Consider the following 19,518-nt stretch of genomic DNA (forward strand, 5'->3'; position numbering starts at 1 on the left):
CGTTATACTTTATTCCTAGCAACGTAACATAACAAGTAAAATCATTCGGTTCAAATTCTAATATTACCTTCCAGTCTCACTTAAAATTCAATTTCATGACACTAGTGATCAACTAGAATCAAACATTACGAGTAAAATGAAATTACCAATAATGAGTAAAAAAGATTAATACATACATAATATCACAAGGGACCCATAAGGGTACAAAGATTACATTCAATCATTAATAAAAAAAAAATCGATCGTTGCGCAGGGCACAAGACTAACAAGAGAAATGGCGAAGGAAATGATCCACGGTCACAATTCTACAGCGCCTCGACTTTGCTTTTCTTCTTCTCTTTTTTTTTTGCGTTTTTCCTGAGTTTCTTAAGCTCTGAACCTCCTTTTTCTCTTCCCTTACATGGCTATTTATAGAAAACAACCATTGAGTGTAGGGAAATTCACCCAGGCGAGCTATTTGCTTAGGCCTGAAGGTATCTACTCGCCCAGGCGAGTGGCTTGCTTAGGGTTGAAGTTAACTCTTAGCCCAGGTGAGCTGGATGTTAGCTGGACGAATTTAGGGTTAGAAATCTTCTAGAAATGTTGAGAACGAAGATTAGCAGACAAGCTTGCTAAAGATAGAGTGCCAAGAGAATCCAGCATAGGCCCTTTTAGATTTGGACCATGGAAGTAATGTATTTTCAATTCTTCAAGAAAGGCATTGTTTAGCATAATTTGCTCTAGGCAGGACTCAATGAGATGAGTTCCCTGAATTGAGGCCCTTTTCAAGCTGGATGGCGAATCTTTTAGGAAAATTGTTTCACATCTACGCAACTCTAGCTTATGAATACTAGCAGCCTTGGGAACTGAATCCTCCAAGTGTTGGCATTCATAAATTACCAATTTCTGCATTGTTTAGCATAATTTGCTCTAGGCAGGACTCAATGAGATGAGTTCCCTGAATTGAGGCCCTTTTCAAGCTGGATGGCGAATCTTTTAGGAAAATTGTTTCACATCTACGCAACTCTAGCTTATGAATACTAGCAGCCTTGGGAACTGAATCCTCCAAGTGTTGGCATTCATAAATTACCAATTTCTGCAAAGAAGGAGGTGTCAAGGTAGGGACCTTCTCAACCCAGGACAACGCCTTATAGAAAGCTCTTTAAGACAAGGCAAACCTTCACCTTCAAAATTGCACCATTCTTTCCATGCACTCATTTCCTTAAATTTCAAAATTTCAAGAGATCTGAACGAAACATGTGAGGAATCATTACTACAAAACTCAGGACCAATGACCTCTATCCTATAAAAGCATGAAATGGAAAGCTCCTTCAGAGAGGGGAGCTGCTCAAATGGTTCCATCATAACGTAAAACAGTTAGCCTTTTCAAATTACCATTTGGATGAAGAGACTCCAACACATGCCCTTCGACTATTTTGTCCTCGTTTTCATTGCTCCTTCCAAATTTGTCACCCCAATCCAACACTAATCCTTCTAAATGCTTTTTATCTTTCTTATTAGCTTCCATGGCATTTGTAGGATCAGTAACATTTTCTAACTTGAAAATTGAAAGTGTTCCTTGGAGATTGTTAGGATTCCCCAACTCCTTAACATCAAACCCACTATGCTTCCTGATGAAAAAAACTATCCAGGGTCTGAAGATGTTTCAGGCTTCCTATGTGGTTTGGCATCTTATTTATACCACTCATACGAACATCAAGGTGACGCAAGTTGACAAGCTTGTGCAAATCTAAGGGGAGCTCTGTCAAATGATAGCACCATATTAATAATAGTGTCAGCAAATTATGCAACATACAAATGGAGTCAGGCAATCTTTTAATCTTAGTGTAGGAAAGGTCTAGATAATGCAAAAGATTCAAATTGCTTATATCATCAACTAACTCTGTGAGAAGACAACTATTAAAGGATAACACACGCAAATGTTTTATTCTAGAAAACAAAACACGTTCATTTCTGTTTATCAAACCTCATCTGCCAATTTCTCATTTTAGTTCCATAAGACAAAGGAGTCTGTTATACTTACAAATATGCTCCAAAAATGTATCATCAAGGTTAAATTTGTGAGAGCATGAAATGTGGCATGTTCTCTTTGTTATATCTTTCTCAAAACTTCTGTCTATTTGTAAACAAAAATCTCCTAAGATAGATTTTGCTAAATCATTAAGAAGATCATGCATAGTGAAGTGAGAACCATGGCGTCTTGATTGTTGGAAGAAAGACCTTGCCACTAGATCATTGAAGAACTCAGCACCTAACTCTTCTTCACTCTTATTTATTTGCCAGAAATTCAACAAACCTTCTGCCATCCACAACTGGATTAACTGATCCTTGTCAAACTCAACCTTTGGGAAATAAGGAGCAATAAGCAAAACAACATTTCAGATAGGCAGGAAGATTATGGTAACTCAATCTCAGAGCGGGGTTAATGCTGCTATCATTGTCTGATAAGTGCTACATATCACTTTCCAATATCTTAACCCATTCATGCTGGGAGAATTTTGCTTGCAAGACATTTCCCAATGTTCTTATGGCTAAAGGCAATCCTCCACACTTGTCAACAATTTTACTACCAACTGATACAAGATTTGAATATTTGCAGGCATCCTTATCATGAAATGCAAGAGTTGCAAATAGCTTCCAACAATCTTCTTTCTCCAGTGGCTTTAAATGAAGTATTTGGGAGGAGTTCATGACTGATGTTACCTTCTCATTACGAGTGGTAATAAGAATCCTACTTCCTGAAAATCCATAAATGAAGGGAATTTGTAGTGCCTCCCAACTCGAATAGTTTTCATTCCAAACATCATCCAAAACAAGCAAAAATTTCTTTCCCATCAGTCTTTGCTTCGATTCAAGTTGAAGCAGATTCAAGTCTTTTTCTTATGCTGCTAAGGATCGAAGTGCCTTAAGAATCGCTATTGTAAGAGCAACAACATCAAAATCTTGTGAAACATAGACCCAAGCTTTAAGGTCAAATTGATCTTGTACCGTTTGGTCATTATACACAAGCTGTGCAAGGGTGGTCTTACCTATCCCTCCCATACCCACTATACTAACTACTGGCACCTGATTGCATGTGACATTATCTGAAAGTAAAACTTTCATTATTTCCTCTTTATCACCCTCTCTACCACATATGGTGGATTCATCCACCAAGGATGTAGTTGGCAATCTTTTGGGGAGTTTCCAACTTCAATGCCAGCACAAATTCCCTTTCTCAGTCCTACCACATCCATTTGCTCTGCCAAAAAATTTATGTTCTCTAGTAATTCTTTGACCCTAGATGCAATTTCTTTGTCAAATGGATTAATCAAAGCCATGAAGAAGCCCCGCACCTTGCTAGTAGCAGGCTGAAATTCAGCTTCCAGATTCTGTCGTGACGCCTCCGTAGCAACCTCGCCTAACAGCAACTCTGCTTCATATATAGCTTCTTTAAGCTCATCAAGCCACTTCATCACATTAGGGCTTCTGTACTGCTTTTCCTCAGCATCCTCCAACACTTGGTTGATAGAATTCAGCACAATATCTAGCCTTTTGAGCATCTCATCCATGAGTTTCCTTCCATGGAAGTAGTCTTTGATGTCACTTGAAGGAAGGCTGAGAGAAATGCCCCACCCACCAGCTCTGCTGCCATGAGTCCTTTGAATTTGATTGAGTCACTTCACAATCACCAAATTCACCCCCTCAAGCCAGCCCCTTCTATATGAATCTAAAACCAACACATAAGAGAACAAACTCAAAAGCATTACAATTCAAACAAAAGCAAACAGAAAGCGAAAAATTCAACAAGGAAGCTTGACCTTAACTACAGAAATGAAGTATCCACAGTTCAATTTTCAACATCAAAGTTCATGAAACTTTCAATCAACAAAGTCTATTTAAAGAACTTTTGAAGTCCCTAACTTAAGCCAAATTTCTCACCAACCAAACCAAAGGCTCGGTCTCAGATAGCACACTGCAAAATCAACTCCCCCCACCTAGAGAGGACTTTTTTGCTGCTGAGAGTAATGAGTATCACATTTATGAAAAAAAAGAACAAAGAGTATCACTATATCTTGTTGGAAATAGAGAATGCCGTACGGTAATCCATAAAAGACGGTATTTGGAGAAAATGAACTATATCTTACATTCACTTTCTTCTATTCTATCGCACTCAAATATCATTCTTTTATATTTATCTCTGCATTATTTTGTCCTTATTTTAGATTTTGACCGGTGTGTTTCACGCGATTAATCGTTCTAAATTTTATAATTGAAATTTGTATTGTAAATAATATAATGTGTTATAATTTTATCTTTATATTCTCATAATAAAATATAATTTCACTATAATAATTTAAATATTAATATGGCATTATGTAAAATGTTAATCTCCATTATATGAAAAAGTATACTTACCTTTATGAATAAAAACAATATTCAAATAAAAAATATTCATCTAAGAAATTTTAACTTTGATTGAAAAAAATGTTTATTCACGTGTATTATATTTTATATGATAAATTAAATTTAAAATTTTCTTCATATATTCATGAAAAACATTCATCCCGTTTGTTATAATTTTTTTTTCATACTTTCTAAGATAATAAAATAAAAAAATTTAATAAATTATTTGAATAAGGAAAGAGATAGTAATAAAAAATACATTCAAATTAACATTACTATAATAAAAAGTATAATTTCAACATAATAATATAGATTAATTTGACTACAAGTAAGTTTTTCTTTTACGTAAATTATGTGGAAATTTCTACTTGTGTTTTATAAGAAGAAAAATTTAATCTCTAAGTGTTATAATTTATACAGAATTTTTATTTTAATATATTGACATTAACTTTTCAATGCATAAATAAAAAAATCGAAGTTAAAGAAAATCATGAATAATTTATCTAAGTTAGAATATAATAAAGAAATAAATAACTAATTATTTGTTTAAAAATTACTTTCAGATACTAATCTTGCTTGGAAAAATAATAGTCATTATGCTGATTTAATTTGATTTTTTATGTAATTAAATATATATTATTTCTGTAAAAGAAATTTGGAATTTGTTTGGAAAAAAATATTTAGTAAAAAATTTTATTTTTGTAACTTTATTTTAATTTTTCATAAAAATTTGTTAACCTGTGTGTGCTATGTTTTATATATTTTATATGGTACATCAAGTCTTAATTTTATTTCATATTTTCATAAAAATATTCATCTCTATTTGTTATATGTTCTTCATACTTTCTATGTTCCTATAATAAAATATTCTTTAAAATATTTAAATAAAAATGAGATAGTCATAAAAAATTACATTCAAATTAAAATTATGATAATAAAAAATTATCATAATAATTTAGTGTAATTTTTCCAATTTTTTTTTTCATAAATATTTTTTATTCCTGTTTTTATATTTAATATATTTTATACGGTAACTAAAGTCTAAATTTGTCTTCATATATTCATGAAAATCTTCATTCCCATTTGTTATATTTTTATTCATACATTTTATGTTCCTGAAATAAAACAAATTATTTAAATCAAGAAAGAAACAACCATAAAAAATTAATTTCAATAAAAATAATTCACCATAATAATCTGAATATTAATTTCACTCCAGATAATTTTTTTTTTCATTGTGAATTATATTACGTCAAAATTGCTACTTATTTTTATAAGAAAAAGTATATTCATTCCTATATGTTATATTTTATATATATAAATTTTATTTTAATATATTGGGATATACATATCAATGCATAGAAGAAAAATTAAAATTTGTCCAAATATATGAAAATCATGAATAATTTATTTAAGTGAAAAGATAAGAAATAAAAAAAATGAACAATTATTTGCTTAAAAATTATTTTGAGGCACTAATTTTGCATGGAAAAAATATCTGTGATTTTAGGTAATATTTATTAATTATGTAAAATAACTTTTAACATTGATTGGAAAAAATTCTTAAATAAAAATGTCAATACATGTGAATTTAGTGTAAATTTAAAATTTTGTTCTTGTGTTTTTCTTTATTAAAAAATTTATCTTCGTGTGCTATATTTTATAATGGCAAGCTAAGTTAAAAATTTTGTTCATGTTTTTATGAAAAATATTCAATAAATCATTTAAATCAAATAAATGTGCATAAAAAATACATTAGCTTTAAATTATAATAATAAAAAATATAAGTTCCCCATAAGGAATGAAATATATATTAATTATGTAAAATAAATTTTAACATTGATTGGAAAAAAATTCTCAAATAAAAATGTTAGTACCTGTGAATTTAGTGTAAATTTAAAATTTTCTTCTTGTTTTTTCTTTATAAAGAAATATCTTTGTGTTATATTTTAAATAGTAAGTTAAGTTAAAATTTTTGTTCATATTTTTATGAAAAATATTCAATAAATCATTTAAATCAAGAAAGGAATGTGCATAAAAAAATATATTTGATTTCTATTATAATAATAAAAATATAATTTCACAATCAAAATTTAGTAAGGTGACTTCGATAAAAAAAAATATAATGTGACTTCAACTAAATTTCACTAGGCTTTGGGCCTTTGTCAACAGTCTCGTTACGCAGATTTACATCAAATACATCGTCCAGGCTTGCTTGGTAAACAGTCAGGGCTCAGAATGAAGACCTTTCATCCATGCTTATGACTTGAGTGTCACCATTCGCTACGGGGTGAGGCCTGGCAAACTCCCTAGTAGGAGGATAAGGTGTCACCTTCAAACTTTCGGCATAGCATCGTGCCTGCTTTTGATTTGCCTTGACAGTGACGATCTCTCCCATTAAGGTGGGGAATTTCATCTTAAGATAGGGTGTGGAGACGATGGCTCCAAGCTTATTCAACATTTTCCTGCTAACCAAAGACAAGTATGAGGTATCTACATCTTTGATTAAATACCTAATTATGAAGCTCCTTAAGAGCTGGCCTTGACCGAAGGAGGTTCTCAAGTTGACGTAGCCTCTAGTCTTTACTTTTTCTCCTGCAAAGCCAAGGAGTAGACCAGAGTGAGGCTAGAATGTATCAGGTGAGACTTCAAGCCTCAGGAAAATTTTCTAGTACAGTATATTCGTGGTGCTACCTTGGTCAATGAGGACCTTGGACACCATGAAGTTGGCGATTACGATGGAGACAACCATGGGGTCGTCCTGGTTGATAGGGTTGATACCCTTGAAGTCTTTATCGGTGAAAGTGATAGGAAGGAGACTTCATGGTGATGGTAGGTCGACACAGTTGATGTCGATGTCCTGGATGGCATGGAGGTGACATTTGCAAGACAGATTGGATTTCCCTTCACAGGAAAATCTGTCCGCAATGGTATTGATTACACCTCTGATTTGTTGGGCGGGCTCATTTTCTTGTTCTTGCGGAGGTTGTCACTCTCGTATTTGCTGGTGGTGGCTCTGTATCCCTTGATCTTCTGATTTGTCCCTTTTTTGTTGGCATCGTGATTTTTGTGCTGACTCTCTTGTTGTCCTTTGGGTCTCGCTTCTACTGGGTGATTGTTAGACCTCTTGACGAACTGGGATAAATACCCAGCATGTATAAGTTCTTCTATTTTATCTTTCAAGGCCTAATAATTTTTTGTAGTATGGCTATAGTTGCGATGGCATCTACAGTATTTGGTTTTGTCTAACTCCGGCCTGAAAGGAAATGTTGAAGGTAGTTTTATGGGTACCTTCGCATTGAAGGCCTCCTCAAGAATAATAGTGCGATTGGGAATTAGAGGTGTGTAACTCTCATGCCTGGCCCCTTTTGAGAGAGGCTGGCACTTGTCCAACTTATGCCTTTTGTCCGACTTGTGTGAGTCGGTCTTGGTACCTCCTTCTCTCTTGTCACGCTTTTGTTCGGCTTGTCGAACCTCGTTTCTGAACCTGGACATCTCCTTCATCTGGATGTAGCCTTTGGCTTGTTCGCGAAACTTGTCCATGCTACTAAGTGGTTTTTTGCACAGACTGTCCTCAAATTTACCCCATTGTAGGGTAAGGAGAGAGTAGTGCTACCTTTGGGTTGAGATTTCGGATCAGGATGACAATGCGTCCAAACCTATCCATGAATTTTCAGAAAGATTCATCATCTGCTTGTCGCAAACTGGCTAAAGTGGCAGAGCTCATGCGGTGTGACCCGCTGGTTACGTACTGAGAACCGAAGCGTTCAATAAGGGTGTCGAAGCTGTCGATGGACCTTGGAGGAGTCCTCCGTACCAGGTTAAAGTTGCACCTTTGAGGGACGTTTGGATGACACAATACATGATTGTGTCGTCGTTGGGGTATAGATTCGCCTAGGTGAGGAATATGTCTACATGTTCATTTAGATCAATGGTTCCATCGCATTGTTCTAGGTTGAGTGGTTTCCAACCAAGGGGCATGTCAGCTTCCATGATGCGGTCGACAAAGGGGGTGTTGACGAGTAGTCCACCCTTTAGGATGGTGTATGTGGGAGAGACTAAGATAATCTTGGGTGTTGACGTGTTTTGGGGGTGTGATTCCCCTTGAGTGTGCTCAGGCATTGTGTGAGCATAGTGTTCGTCGCTCTTGGGGCATCTCACATGATCCTTCAATTGATCATGGCCAGCCTTTAGCTTTCTAAGCTCCTCCTCATGGCGTCGCTCTATCTCTGCAATGCGGGTTTGGAGTTGTTGGAGAGTATCAATATCTGCCATGGTTGTTGGACGAGGATTGGAACCTTAAAAAGAGATCTTACATCTGAGGCCAAACCGTATGCTAACCATGGGTGAAAGAGAAGCCACGGGATAAGTTTTACCGCGGTCCCATGGTGGGCACCAAATATACTTACCAAAATCTGGAGCTGGCTGAGTCAGGGTGGACGTGGCCAAGGTGGGTTCAACGATCTCGCACGTTGGATTGAGGCACCCTTTGTTAAGAGGACAAGAGGGGAGACCTGCAAAATAAAAGACTTTAATGCTAAGTAAGTATCTAAGTTATGTGAGAATGAGTGAGTATGAAAAGGGTGAGATAGAACTTGGTACTTATAGAATGGAGTAGGAGTTGCAGGTCATTGTTTGTAGAGTCTATTACGGAGGTATAACAACTCTTGCAGATAATTACTAGCTTGTAGATAATTATAACTTAGAGATAATGTGTAGCTTATAGATAATTGAATACCTGCAACGAGATAAGAAAGTTACAACATATTTAAATAATGAAGTGGTTAGAGATAACTTGTCAGTTTGGAAGCCTGACTACTAAGGGCAAGACGTCCGTGTTCCTATGTCAAGGTTGACATGGAAGGTTGACGTGCGTATTAGAGTGTCACATAGCTTACCACGTGTATTTTGTGAACATTGAACAGTAAAAAAATTATTCATTTAATCTTTATGGTTGCACAAACTTCACTTTTTATTTTTATCGTTACACTTAAAAATTATGTCTTTTAATCTTGTACAAACACTTTTGAATCCCTTTTGGTCGTGACACAAATTTTACCTTTTAGTCCTTACCATTGTATAACAACAAGGACCAAAATAGATATGAGAGGCTTGTACAAGATTAAAAGAGATTAATTTAAAATGTAAAAATTAAAAGGTAAAATTTGTGTAACTATAAAGATTAAATGAATAATTATTTCAATAATATTATAAGAGTAAAATTGATGGTTTATTTAAAGAAAATTATGAAATAAGGATTTTCCTTGTAGTCTATTTGTTGATCTTGAGTAAATTCAATTGGAGTGAGTGTATGTTTAGTAACGCGCTGAGTTGACATTTTTGAGCTGGCCCCTTCCTTTTTTCTTTAATGGGGGCGTTGTATTTATTTCTACTTGCCAACACGTGTCCTGTTTATCCTTCAAAACTTTTGCTCCTATTCTCCTAATGCATGTGAGGTCAACTTTTATCTCATCAGTCTTTCACTTCCTATTTATTTTCTCATGTAACCTTCTAAGTTTGATCCTTACATCTTTTACTTGCCACGACTATGCACTCATTCTCTAGTGTGTTAAAATATGTTATCGTCCTCTGTTCCAAATTTGGTGTATTTAAAAGATTTCTGAGAATGAGTAGGGTTAAACCGTTCGCACCTTCATGAAAATCCAAACACCAACCCTTTCTTATGAGAATGTTTTATTGGGAAATATAGTTCAAATAAGGTAACAAACTTAACTAGTCACCAATCTCAAGATATAATAATAGGAGAAAATTAATGTACAGAAAACCATTTAATTAATTTAGCTTTGATAAATTGCTTTTAGTAGCTCAAATCATATGCAGGCTTTGAGGGTGTTAAATTTAATTGAACAATTGATTAAATTTTGAAACTTCTTAATAATATATCGTTTCAAATTTTATCCGGTACATGTCAATAATCCTTATAAGTAATTTCCAATGTATCCCAAGCCGAGTCAAAAGCAATGAGTGGGACAGATAACTGGATAAGAAGGGGTTCATAGGATTGGATGAATGCAAGAATTCAATAAATTGAAGCAAACTAGTTTACTATAGTTTGTGTATTCAGGTTCAAATTGAACCTAATCAATGAAATACGACAATTCTAGCTTGGATCTTAGGTTCTATGATTTGAAATCTAATGATACTTTATTCAAACTAATCAATTGATTCTTTTATTCTTGTTTTTTCCTTACATTCATGGGTTATCAACATTTTCTCTGATATATTTTCTTAAACACACTCTTTAAATTTTTATTATTGATTGAAATTTATTAAAAATAAAAAAAATTAATTTTATAGCTTAATTGGTTAAGCAATATACGTGAATTATTATAAATTTCTGATAATTTTTTATACGTTAAACAAAAATTAACCAAATGATAGGTTCCAGTTCTAAGAATTGACACTATTCAAATTTCACCAAAATTAGTGTTACATGGTGTCCTTTACATTTCCTCCTTTCATTCCAATCTTTTTTCTTTAAGATCCTTGTTGAACTCGTATGCTTTCATTTACACAGTTGTATTATTTTCTGCTGGTCTCTTTTATATTTAGGACAAGTCTTTGAAGATGATTGTCAAGAGTGAACTCAAGAATAATATCTACCTCCTCCAAACTTCACAAACCCCATCATTTGTTTCTTTAAAACACCATTTTAATTCTGTTTGTAATTAGATTTCTCATTGTACTTGGCATTCAAGATGACTTGGGCATCTGTCATATGAAAATGTTTTGATATACTGAACAGAGAATAGAATTTTACTTGTTCTGAATTTTCCTATGCTCCTTGTTCAATATGTTGTCCTTTAGCCTGACAACATCAATTGACTTTCATTTTTAACAATAATTTTTCTGCTAACATTTGTTCGGTGCATTGTGACATTTTGGGGTCCTTATGATGAGCCCAAATGTACTGGACTAAGATTTTTCCTAACACTGGTAGATGATCACAGCAGATTCACTTGGACTTTCCTCTTGCAATGCAAGTCTGAGGCAACAAAGAACATCAATGACTTCTTTGTCTTTGATTGAGGCTCAGTTTGGTGATCCCATTAAATCATTTAGATCTGATAATGCAAAATAACTGGCATTTCATCAATTTTCTTAGTCTTGAATGACCACAGCAAAATTCAATCACCAATCGATTTCCCTCCCTCATTTAGTAAATATAATGAACAATACAAAATAAAATATTAAAATGTAATTTTGTCTTAGTTACAGTTCTTAGGATATATATTAAAAATTAAGTTTGATATAAACTAATTATGGTTCAATTTTATGGAATTGGAGCTAAAATTTGAAAGGCAATTTTGATACATGCAACAAACAAAATGATTGAAATTATCAGGTTTGATTCTAATTTTATGACTCAAACTTATGTTCACTTACCAAACTAATCTCACTTCAAAATATCCTTATAATATTGTGATTCATCTTATACCTAAAGAGTACAAAGATTTTTTTTTAATTATCTTTTACACTTTTTTCATAAATTTTAGGCTTAACATCACTATTGATCAATTATGTTTCGTAATTATTTCACTTTTAGTACATTAACTTTTAAAATTTTCATTCTTGTCTTTTATGTTTTTGAAACATATCATTTTGGTTATTTTTCCAATTTTGGTTATTTTTCCAATTAACGTTAATGTTATGTTATCTTTTAAATTTTAAAATGGCTTGATGTCACTTTTGGTATATTATGCTTCATAGTTATTTTACTTTGGTATATTAAGCATTAAAAGTTTCATTTTAATCATTTATGCTTCCAATCCTTTTTTAAAATTTAAAAGTTAACCGAACATAATGGACCATGGACTTGAATTATTTTTTATCGACCTGAACTTGAATTATTTTGGTCAACATTGACTAAAGTTATTTTTGACTAACCTCAAACCAAACATTATTTGGTCAACTTGACTGAGACTATTTTTGGCGATCTCAACCGGGATAATTTTTTGTTGACTCTACCAAGATTGTTTTCGAACATCTCGGACATCGAAATTATTTTTGATTAACTTTGACTTGAGTATTAAAAAATGTCATGATATTAAAACTTGACCTATGGATCAACCCTAACCCAATAGTTTTGTGGGCTTTTTGGTCCTATGATCTTTTTGGCTCTACAAGCTTTTTAGCTTTGGGCCATGGGCCAAAGTTAGCCCAAGTCATTTTGACCACTCTAAAAAAATGTCATTTTGTACATACAGGCTTAGTATTGGTATGTTAATTATTTTGAAACTGTTTAATAAATAAATCTTTTTCATGAAGGATATACAAAAAATTCAGTTAGTTGAAAAACTCAAAAAGAGTGTGATCAAAAAAGAGATAAATACTTCAATACGAGAGTAGGTGTTTGAATTTGTCACAACTTAGAAGCGAAAGTCAACAGGTTATGCAGCAAAATCCGACCAAGAATCCTCAAAAACAACATTAACCCTTCAAGCAAAAATTACTGAAAAATTAAACCAATTTGTTAAAATTTAAATTGAAGGAACAATGCCACAATGGTATTCAAAATTGACTCCTGCGACTCCTGCTGTCAGAGTTGAATATGCAAAGGGTAGTAAATCTGAGAAGAAAAGGTATATAATACATATCTGATAATAACAGCTGGAATTTTACTAAGTATAGAAAACAAAATTCCAGAAATACCTTCTTGTAATAATATATTTCTCAAACTTTTCCTTCTCGCAAGGAATATTATTCTTATCAACATTTAATAACATAAGCGTACATATGATACACAATAACACAACCACGACAAAAGTGTGAACCGAAAGCATCAATTATTATGCGCACAACTTCAGATTATGACAATCTCAATCATATGACAACATTGAAACCGGAAAAGAAATTATATTAAGATTGAAACATTTTCTTAGCAAGTCCTGGTGTAATCTCCACAACGTTGGTTAGGGCCGCCGCCGTTTTGGGATGGCAAGCAACTACGGTAACCATTGCTTTGTGGACAATTAACAGCAGCATTGTTGCTATTCCCTGTTTGGCCAGACACAGATTGACTCACATCATAGAGCATTCTTGCCACATGGGAACCAAACGAGAACTCTGATTCAAAATTATCACCGATGAGGCAATCTTCTGTGACACAGTTGTTGTTGTTGTTGGCGTTGACCACCTTGTAGTGGATGATCACAAGGATCAACAGCAGCACAAATGAGAGACCCTTCATCATTTTATTGTTGCCTCTTCTTCTCTGTTTGGAAATTTGTTTTCTAGAGACAAAATGCTGCGTGGTTCATTAGTCAAGATCGTTGCCATTTTGTACCAATTTGTGTTGCACTAAAATAATGAACGAATCCTCAACAACAATTTGAGAGTGAAATTAATGTATAATATATTCTTCTAAGTTCCAACTACTATCATTTTTTTAAGTATATATAGAAGAATTTATACATTTTTCATTTTAGTATATTGGGTTTATTGGATTTAGCTCTTAAGGAAAAATATTTAAAGTAAGAGTACATATATCATTAATTCAAAATAGGTTAAGTTTATGGAATTTTTTTTGGTTAAATTACTTAATTGGTCCCTATAGTTTCATGATTCTTACTTTTTTAGTCTTTATAGTTTGAAAGCGATTTTTTTAGTCTATATAGTTTACATTTTAATTCTCTTTTAGTCCCTGTAATTTTAAAAGTGATCTTTCAGTCCCTAAAGTTTCATGATTCTTATTTTTTTAATCCCTATAATTTTTAAATTACACGGAGTAGAGAATTAAAATGTAAACTAGAGGATTAAAAAGAACATTTTTAACTACAAGGACTAAAAGAAAATTAAAATATAAATAGAACTAAAAAAACTATTTTCAAACTATAAAGATTAAAAATGTAAGAATCATGAAATTATAGGAACCCAAATGAATAATTTAATCATTTTTTTGGACTATGCTATTTGTACAAAATAGCCTCTATTAAAAGAAGTGATCACTAATCTTCATCAATGACCTCAAGCTTACATAAGGTGGGTATTCTCCTTCTAATATAATTTATTTTATACTTAAGACCTTGAGCCATTTGATTAAGACACACAAGCCGATATCATTTATGTTTTGTTGATTTTTATGAAATATTTTAATTCGAATAAAAGTATATACATATATTATTTATTATTTTTAAATTAATAATTCCTAAAATCTTCTTTTATTCATTTTACTTAATTTTATTGGAGGATAAACAAAAGTACGGAATAAAAATTCACATGCCTTTTTTTTAATTATTCTTCTTCTAAAAGAAACTAGCTAATAGAAACACATGTGGATAAGTGGTTTATTTTGATCTCCAAAATTGATTTTAAGGTTTATTTTTTTAATTTTATAAATATAATGTCAAATGATGAATCAACAATTAAAAAATACAGTAGTCTCTAACCATAAATGGTATTTCAAAGTAAGTGACTAAGTAGATTTTGTTTACGTTTAGATATTTAAAAATAAAATATAGAAACAAAAGCTAATAATTTTAAAAGTTGAAAATAAAAATAGTGAATATAGAAATAATAAATAAAACTACTATGGCGTCCCACAAAATATATAAATAATAAATAAAACTACTATGGCGTCCTTTCAACATTTGACTGAGTGTACTCACATTATTGTACATGTAACCGATTCTATTATTATCACTTCAACTTCTAAGCCAATTTGCTACTCATTCGTTCTAAAATAAAATAAGTGTTGTAATAGATTATTTCATACAAAATAAGAAAAATTATAATACATAAAAAATGATAATTGTATAAAACTAACCCTAATATTAATATTATATTGAAATACCAAATTCACATTTATTAGGGATATATTAGTAGAAGAAAAAATTAATACTATATTAAAAATTAACATAATATTTATTTTAGGATAATTTTTTTTCTAGATGCAACTATTTTGGATCGAAAGAAGTAGTATTTATACATGAGAATGCCCTTCTTAGTCAACGTGTCAAAACAATACTTGTTGATTTAATTAGTTAAGTATAGAAGCACAAGTAATTACGTAATTAAGTTGGTCACGGGTCCCTAGCATTAAATGAAAGTTATGTGTTAGCAATAGAGACCCAAAGGTTTTATGTTGACAATGTTAGTAATATATAATAAATCCTCCCAACATGTACGCTTGGGGACTCTAATTATGCTTTATTTTTATATTATTTTTCTGACCAAAGAAGATTGGTTCAACCGACATCATTGAACATTGTCAACAAAATGGATGAATTTGAAATTTGCTCATGGCATATGTAAATTGGTAAATGATATGTAAGTATCACCTGTATGATCGGGAGTTGCTATTAGCATATTACCAAATTAAATTTGCTAATGGTATTATCCACGTGAATGTCTTTTTGTTGTATTCCGAAATTGTTCCTAGGATGAAAACATGACGAGAAATTGTGTTTTCATTTTTTATATGAACGGGAAAAAATAAATAACAATGAAAACATAATTTTATTATAAAAAAAGTATAAACAAATATAGTAATTGTAATGATTATTTATTAACGTGATTATTTACTTGCAATATTTTTAATTGATAATTTGTTCAAGTTCAACGTGATCAATTAACTCGTTCAACTACAATTCTTAGTGTATGTTTGATTTTAGTTCAAATTGTTTGTCAACAAATGCAAAAAATGTTAAATTAATTTTATGGTCCTTTAATTTATTATTTAGGTTCAATTTGATATCTAATTTAATTTTTTAAATTTTAAAATTGATTCAATTTTTTTTTATCTTTTTTATTTAATTTGGTTCTCTAATTTTTTAAATCAATTCATAATTTTTTTTTAAAGATACGTATTTTATGATAGTTTAAAATCATTTAGTGATAATTTTAAATGGTCAAAGTGACATTTTTTATCATTTAGATTAAAGGATCAAGTTGAATGAATTTAAAAAATTAAAAGATCAAATTAAACCTAAAAAATATTAAAAGACGAAGTTGAATATAAAAATGCAAAAGAAGGAGCCATGATCCGTCAGTAAATTTACGTTTAGCCTTACATTTAGCCTCACTAGTGTTAGCCAAACATAAGCTAATATACTATTAATTTTTTTTTATAGAGAGATTATTTTTTCTACTTAAGAACTTCGGGTGGTGTTTCGAGAGAAGAATGGAAGGAAGTAAAGGAAAAGCAGATTCAACACAACCATGATTTGAATAAAGAGAGCATAATATTTTTTTGTTCTGGACATGATATTAACATAATGATTATTCTTTTTCGAGAACCGTGGAGACACATGATGAATATTTTCTTCTCTACAAGATTCATTCTATATCCAATGGTTAATCTAAATTCAAATTTTTAACCACTTAATTAAAAAAACATAAATTTCACTTAAAACACACAAAGCTTAACAGAGCGCAGTATAACTAGCTTAAATATATCACACAAATGTATTTTGAATTGCGGTTGCCATCGATCGCATATGCCAATTACTAATAATGCGAAAAATTGTGAATTAATGCTTTTCTTCCTAGAAATTATCTTTTCCATTTGAAATATTGCATGACAATGCAATCTAAATGTTACACAAATATACAGGTTTATCTGAAGATGGTCTCGTACGATGATGGTGGTTTGTGTGTTATGCATACCTATGAAAGCTATTTTCCAGTATTTTCAAATTATTCAATCTAGCTCCATGTGTTTTTACCCAAACTAATAAGAATTGTTTCCTATAAAATATTATTTCCTTTATTTACAGTTAATGTATAATCTATTTAATTAATAACTTGAAACATACAATCTGAAAACTTTTTATTATGCTTACATACATAAATTTAATGCTATCCAAAAAGAAAAAAAAAAATCGCAGCCAGGCTATGCACAATTCCCTCTTGAATCAGAATTTCTTGATCCAACATCCTTTTTAGGCCACCACCTTCTAAGTTATAACTTTCTTCAACTTGCATTACCTTGATCCACTGTGACAAAAACATTTGCATTCACAGCCTCATCCGTTTCAATTACGACCCGATTGTGACAAACGTTTCTGAGAGCATGATTCGGGAAGGTGTTGCCATTGGCACTTAAGGAGTACACAACATGTTTGACAAGGTTAGGGAAAAGCAAAACTTTGCTAAAATCAGCGGTCCACGAGGTTTCATTACCAAGCAAAGACATCTTTGCATTTGTGACCTTTATGTTCATACCCCTCACAACATTTCTAGCCACAAAAACTTGATCAATTTGATTAAAAGGACTATTTGATTGGTCCAACTTGACTATATCAACCCCTTTATTCAAGCCAGAGAACATGTTATCAACAATATTGAGACCACTTACAATCCTTTTGACTGATTTTAACACAATACTGGCATCATCAAGGAAGAGACTGCTAGAGGTCTTCGGCGACAATATTGGTGTAATCTGTTAAGATGTAACTGTTGGAACTGTCTAACAAACTATAGTAAATCAAATTTTATGTTATTTTTTAGGAAAAATAAAAGTCATGTTGGCTGATAGGATAAAGCAGTTTTGGTCCTATTCCCTAAGCATGATTTGTTAGTGATGTTATCTCTTTGTTAGCAGTTACTTTCTTTTCTATGTTTATAAATACGTTGCTTCATATCTGAATAAAATAAGTCTTTGCAGTCTCAGTTTCCTTTACGCTCTCTTTCATTCTTTAATACTTTTGTCTGCTGTTATTAACAAAAAAACATCAAATTGATATCAGAGCTCTTATCTTTAAGGAATCTGTGAGTTGAGAGAAATCGTAATGGAGGGAGAAACATCATACACAGCAGGTCCACCACCAATTTTTTATGGTGAGGAGTACGAATTATGGGCTGCAAGGATGACCACTCATCTTGAAGCTTTGGATCTTTGGGAGACAGTAGAAGAAAACTATGATGTTCCTGAACTACCTTTAAATCCAATGGTGGCTCAGATGAAGAATCATAAAGAGAGGAAGACCAAAAAGGCTAAGGCTAAAAATTACCTTTTATCTACTATGTCAAAAATTATTTTTATAAGAATTATGAACTTCAAATCTACCAAACAGATTTGGGATGATCTCAGATCAGAATATCAAGGCTGTGAAAGAACCAAAGGCATGCAAGTACTCAACTTGGGCAGAGAATTCGAGATGCAGAGCATGAAAGAGACTGAAACAATTAAAGGCTACGCTGACCGGCTGTTAGGCATAGCAAATAGAGTGAGGCTTCTTGGGAAGGACTTTCCTGGTGAAAGAATAGTGCAAAAAATCCTGGTCACTATACCCAAGAAGTATGAATCGAAGATATAAGCATTGGAGGAGTCTAAAGACCTATCAACCATCACCTTGGGAGAACTCATAAATGCTATACAAGCCCAAGAGCAGAGAAGAATGATGAGACAAGAGGAGGTGGTATCTTTTTAGGGTACCAATTAAAGTAGTCACTAATAACCACTATAGGTGTGAACCAGAGAAATCCCAACATTAGACAAGCAATGCATTATAGGGTGCATGAAGGTAAGCTGAACTTCAAGATAATTAGTTACAATTGTTTTTTGTTACATTTAAAGCTCTTGCATGTATAAGTTTTATAATCTTTAAGATCATATTTGAGATGTGCAAGACTCCTTGAGGATATTGAGTTTTGAGGGGAAAGAAACATAAAGAGTATTCTCTTTAAAGAATAACGTGTTATTGACAATACATAAGTTTTTGTACTTACCAATGTTCAAGAAATGGATATGGTAATTAAATAATGATGTTAATCCTAATATTATTAAAAGACAAGACAATACTGAGATTCCCTCTCAAGCATCACCTAAAGTTCAAACTCAATAGCCTCAAGAAATATCATTAAGAAGATCCACTAGAGAAAGGAAAAAATGTAATTTTATATGATTATATCATATTTCTTTACGAACATGAATATGACATTAGGTTGACTGAGAATGTCTAATTAACTTTAGTCAAGTCATGTTGTGCTTTAACTCTTAAGTGGATTGATGTCATAAATGATGTAATAAAACTGATGGTTGAACATGACATTTAGGATATCGTCAAATTTCCTGAAAATGTGAAACCCATAAGTCGTAGATAAATATCTATAGTCAAAAGGGATTCAATGGACAATATTGAGATATGTAAAGTTTGTCTTATTGCCAAA

At 32.1% G+C, this 19,518-nt stretch overlaps 4 protein-coding genes across 5 annotated transcripts; 1 reads left to right on the forward strand and 3 right to left on the reverse strand.

The window, feature by feature from the left end:
* Nucleotides 1-1,327: 1,327 nt before the first annotated feature.
* Nucleotides 1,328-2,835, reverse strand: LOC114373001 (putative disease resistance RPP13-like protein 1). The gene is made up of 3 exons (XM_028330561.1): nt 2,479-2,835; nt 2,221-2,342; nt 1,328-1,610 (listed from the first exon to the last, which is right to left on the reverse strand). Exons 1-3 carry the CDS (start codon nt 2,833-2,835, stop codon nt 1,328-1,330), a joined length of 762 nt encoding a protein of 253 aa, XP_028186362.1.
* LOC114374670 (putative disease resistance RPP13-like protein 1) lies at nt 2,040-4,122 on the reverse strand. Of its 2 annotated transcripts, none has more exons than XM_028332340.1 (2): nt 3,922-4,122; nt 2,040-3,709 (listed from the first exon to the last, which is right to left on the reverse strand). In XM_028332340.1, the coding sequence occupies exon 2, from the start codon at nt 3,549-3,551 to the stop codon at nt 3,105-3,107; it is 447 nt and encodes a 148-aa protein (XP_028188141.1). In that variant the 5' UTR covers nt 3,552-3,709; nt 3,922-4,122; the 3' UTR covers nt 2,040-3,104. The 2 variants fall into 2 exon arrangements, with proteins under 2 accessions (XP_028188141.1, XP_028188140.1); XM_028332339.1 differs by having other exon boundaries at nt 3,801-4,122.
* An 8,883-nt stretch (nt 4,123-13,005) lies between these two features.
* LOC114375371 lies at nt 13,006-13,680 on the reverse strand. The gene has a single exon (XM_028333145.1). It carries the CDS (start codon nt 13,598-13,600, stop codon nt 13,286-13,288), a length of 315 nt encoding a protein of 104 aa, XP_028188946.1. The 5' UTR covers nt 13,601-13,680; the 3' UTR covers nt 13,006-13,285.
* A 4,457-nt stretch (nt 13,681-18,137) lies between these two features.
* LOC114373002 lies at nt 18,138-18,665 on the forward strand. The gene has a single exon (XM_028330562.1). It carries the CDS (start codon nt 18,138-18,140, stop codon nt 18,663-18,665), a length of 528 nt encoding a protein of 175 aa, XP_028186363.1.
* The last annotated feature ends 853 nt before the right edge of the window (nt 18,666-19,518 follow it).

This window comes from Glycine soja, chromosome 11, assembly GCF_004193775.1.
Source record: "Glycine soja cultivar W05 chromosome 11, ASM419377v2, whole genome shotgun sequence".
NCBI lineage: Eukaryota > Viridiplantae > Streptophyta > Magnoliopsida > Fabales > Fabaceae > Glycine > Glycine soja.

Excerpts from the sequence above, each read along its gene's own strand:
- LOC114374670 (XM_028332340.1), bottom strand. The coding sequence starts at position 3,551 with ATGGATGAGATGCTCAAAAGGCTAGATATTGTGCTGAATTCTATCAAC.
- LOC114373002 (XM_028330562.1), top strand. The coding sequence starts at position 18,138 with ATGGAGGGAGAAACATCATACACAGCAGGTCCACCACCAATTTTTTAT.
- LOC114373001 (XM_028330561.1), bottom strand. The coding sequence starts at position 2,835 with ATGGGAAAGAAATTTTTGCTTGTTTTGGATGATGTTTGGAATGAAAAC. Across the intron at positions 2,343-2,478 it reads AATTCTCCCAGCATGAATGG|GTTGAGTTTGACAAGGATCA; the intron begins GTTAAGATATTG and ends TATTTCCCAAAG. Across the intron at positions 1,611-2,220 it reads TTCAATGATCTAGTGGCAAG|GAAGCATAGTGGGTTTGATG; the intron begins GTCTTTCTTCCA and ends TTTTTTCATCAG.
- LOC114375371 (XM_028333145.1), bottom strand. The coding sequence starts at position 13,600 with ATGATGAAGGGTCTCTCATTTGTGCTGCTGTTGATCCTTGTGATCATC.